At 44.4% G+C, this 1,527-nt stretch overlaps 1 protein-coding gene across 1 annotated transcript in view; it reads left to right on the forward strand.

Annotated features, from left to right (window-relative positions):
* The window catches only part of LOC102213305 (growth arrest-specific protein 8-like), a 9,436-nt gene that overhangs the window by 3,269 nt on the left and 4,640 nt on the right, over positions 1-1,527 (forward strand). Inside the window, exon 4 of the mRNA XM_005741680.1 lies at positions 647-841. Coding sequence (XP_005741737.1) covers positions 647-841 — 195 coding nt within the window. The remainder of the gene's footprint in view (positions 1-646; positions 842-1,527) is intronic.

Raw genomic sequence — 1,527 nt, forward strand, 5'->3', positions numbered from 1 at the left:
TGTACCTCTGGTGCAAATTACTGACCTCTGTCATCATTTTAGGTGGGGGAACTTGCACAATCGGTGGCTGACTAAATACTTTTTTGCCCCACTCTATGTAGGAATCTGTTTATGGACATTTGCTTATTAATGGCTACTGATAAATTTAAGGTACAAATGTCTTTATTTTCTATGCCGCTAGCATAAAATATAAAGATGGGTAACCGAGAGGGCTGTGGTGTTAATATTAAATTGTCTATGAGGTTTGGCCAGAGATTATAATATAACTCAGCGGTCGCCAACCTTTTTTTGCCCCACGGACTGGTTTATATCCGACAATATTTTCACGGACCGGCCTTTAAGGTGTCGTGGATAAATACAACAAAATAAAACCAGTACCGGTACCAAAAATGATAGAAACGATAAAAAATTAACGATAAAAAATGATAAAAACCCTGAAAACCATAAATTTCACACCCGAGCCTCAACTCTCATGGCCGGTCCGTGGCCCAGGGGTTGGAGACCGCTGATCTAACTTGAATCGGTACCAAGCCAGGGGTTTGGGTTAGGGCTAAAAGATGGTGGATGATACCAACTGCAAGGCAACGTGTTTTAGGAATACTGGATTTCCATATGAACGCTCACATGTGATTGTTTTTCCCACCAGGTGTACAAGCAGAAGATCAAGCACCTCCAGCATGAACACCTGAATGATATCGCTGAACTGAATGCAGATTCTTTGGCGTCCAATGAACTGATGGAGAAAGAGCAAGAGCACCTAGAGGAAGAGCTTCGTAAGACAATTACGCGGGTGGACATCCAAGAGATCAACTTTAAACACACCAAGAAGGAACTTGAACTGGTTTGTAGTACAAAACATACATTTCCCTTTACCTTAATCATATTCGTAGTGTTGCCGGGGTGCTCTAGAAAGATACTCTGCCACTTGTTCCACTTTTGAGGAAAAAATCCTTCATGTTTCTGTATTTAAGTAGATTTTTGCTTCCACCCACACCCACGACCACAAGCTGTGAGAAATGACCGAAACACTGAGACTGTGGACACAAGCAGTGGTAAATGAGCATCCTCTGAAGGATGTCTGATCTCAGCATTAGAGAGAGGGTGAGGGCCTCAGTCATTCAGGAGGTGCTCAGAGTAGAGCTGCTGCCCCTCTACATCAAAAGAAACCAGGTGGGGTGGTTCAGGCTTCTGACATAAGTTAGGTGTTTGGGGCATGTCCTGCTGAGCGGAGAGAGCACTCGCTGGAGAGATCACATCTCATGGCTGCCCTTGGAACACCTCAGAGGAGCTGGAGGAAGTGGCTGTGGAGAGGAAGGTGTGGCCATCTCTGCTTAGACTGTTACTCCCATGACTTGGACACAGAAGAGGGTAGAACCTGGACGGATGGCTTAATTCACACACCACTGCATTTGGCTTTGCGGCATGTGGTCGCTGCTCAACCACCGAGCTAAACCAGTGTCCAAAAGCATAGCATTTTTTTAACAATGCTTTTATTGTGAAACATTGTTAGGAACTTTATTGGTGAAC

This window comes from Pundamilia nyererei, unplaced genomic scaffold (genome assembly GCF_000239375.1).
Source record: "Pundamilia nyererei isolate P.nyererei 1_Seehausen unplaced genomic scaffold, PunNye1.0 scaffold00112, whole genome shotgun sequence".
NCBI classification, from domain to species: domain Eukaryota; kingdom Metazoa; phylum Chordata; class Actinopteri; order Cichliformes; family Cichlidae; genus Pundamilia; species Pundamilia nyererei.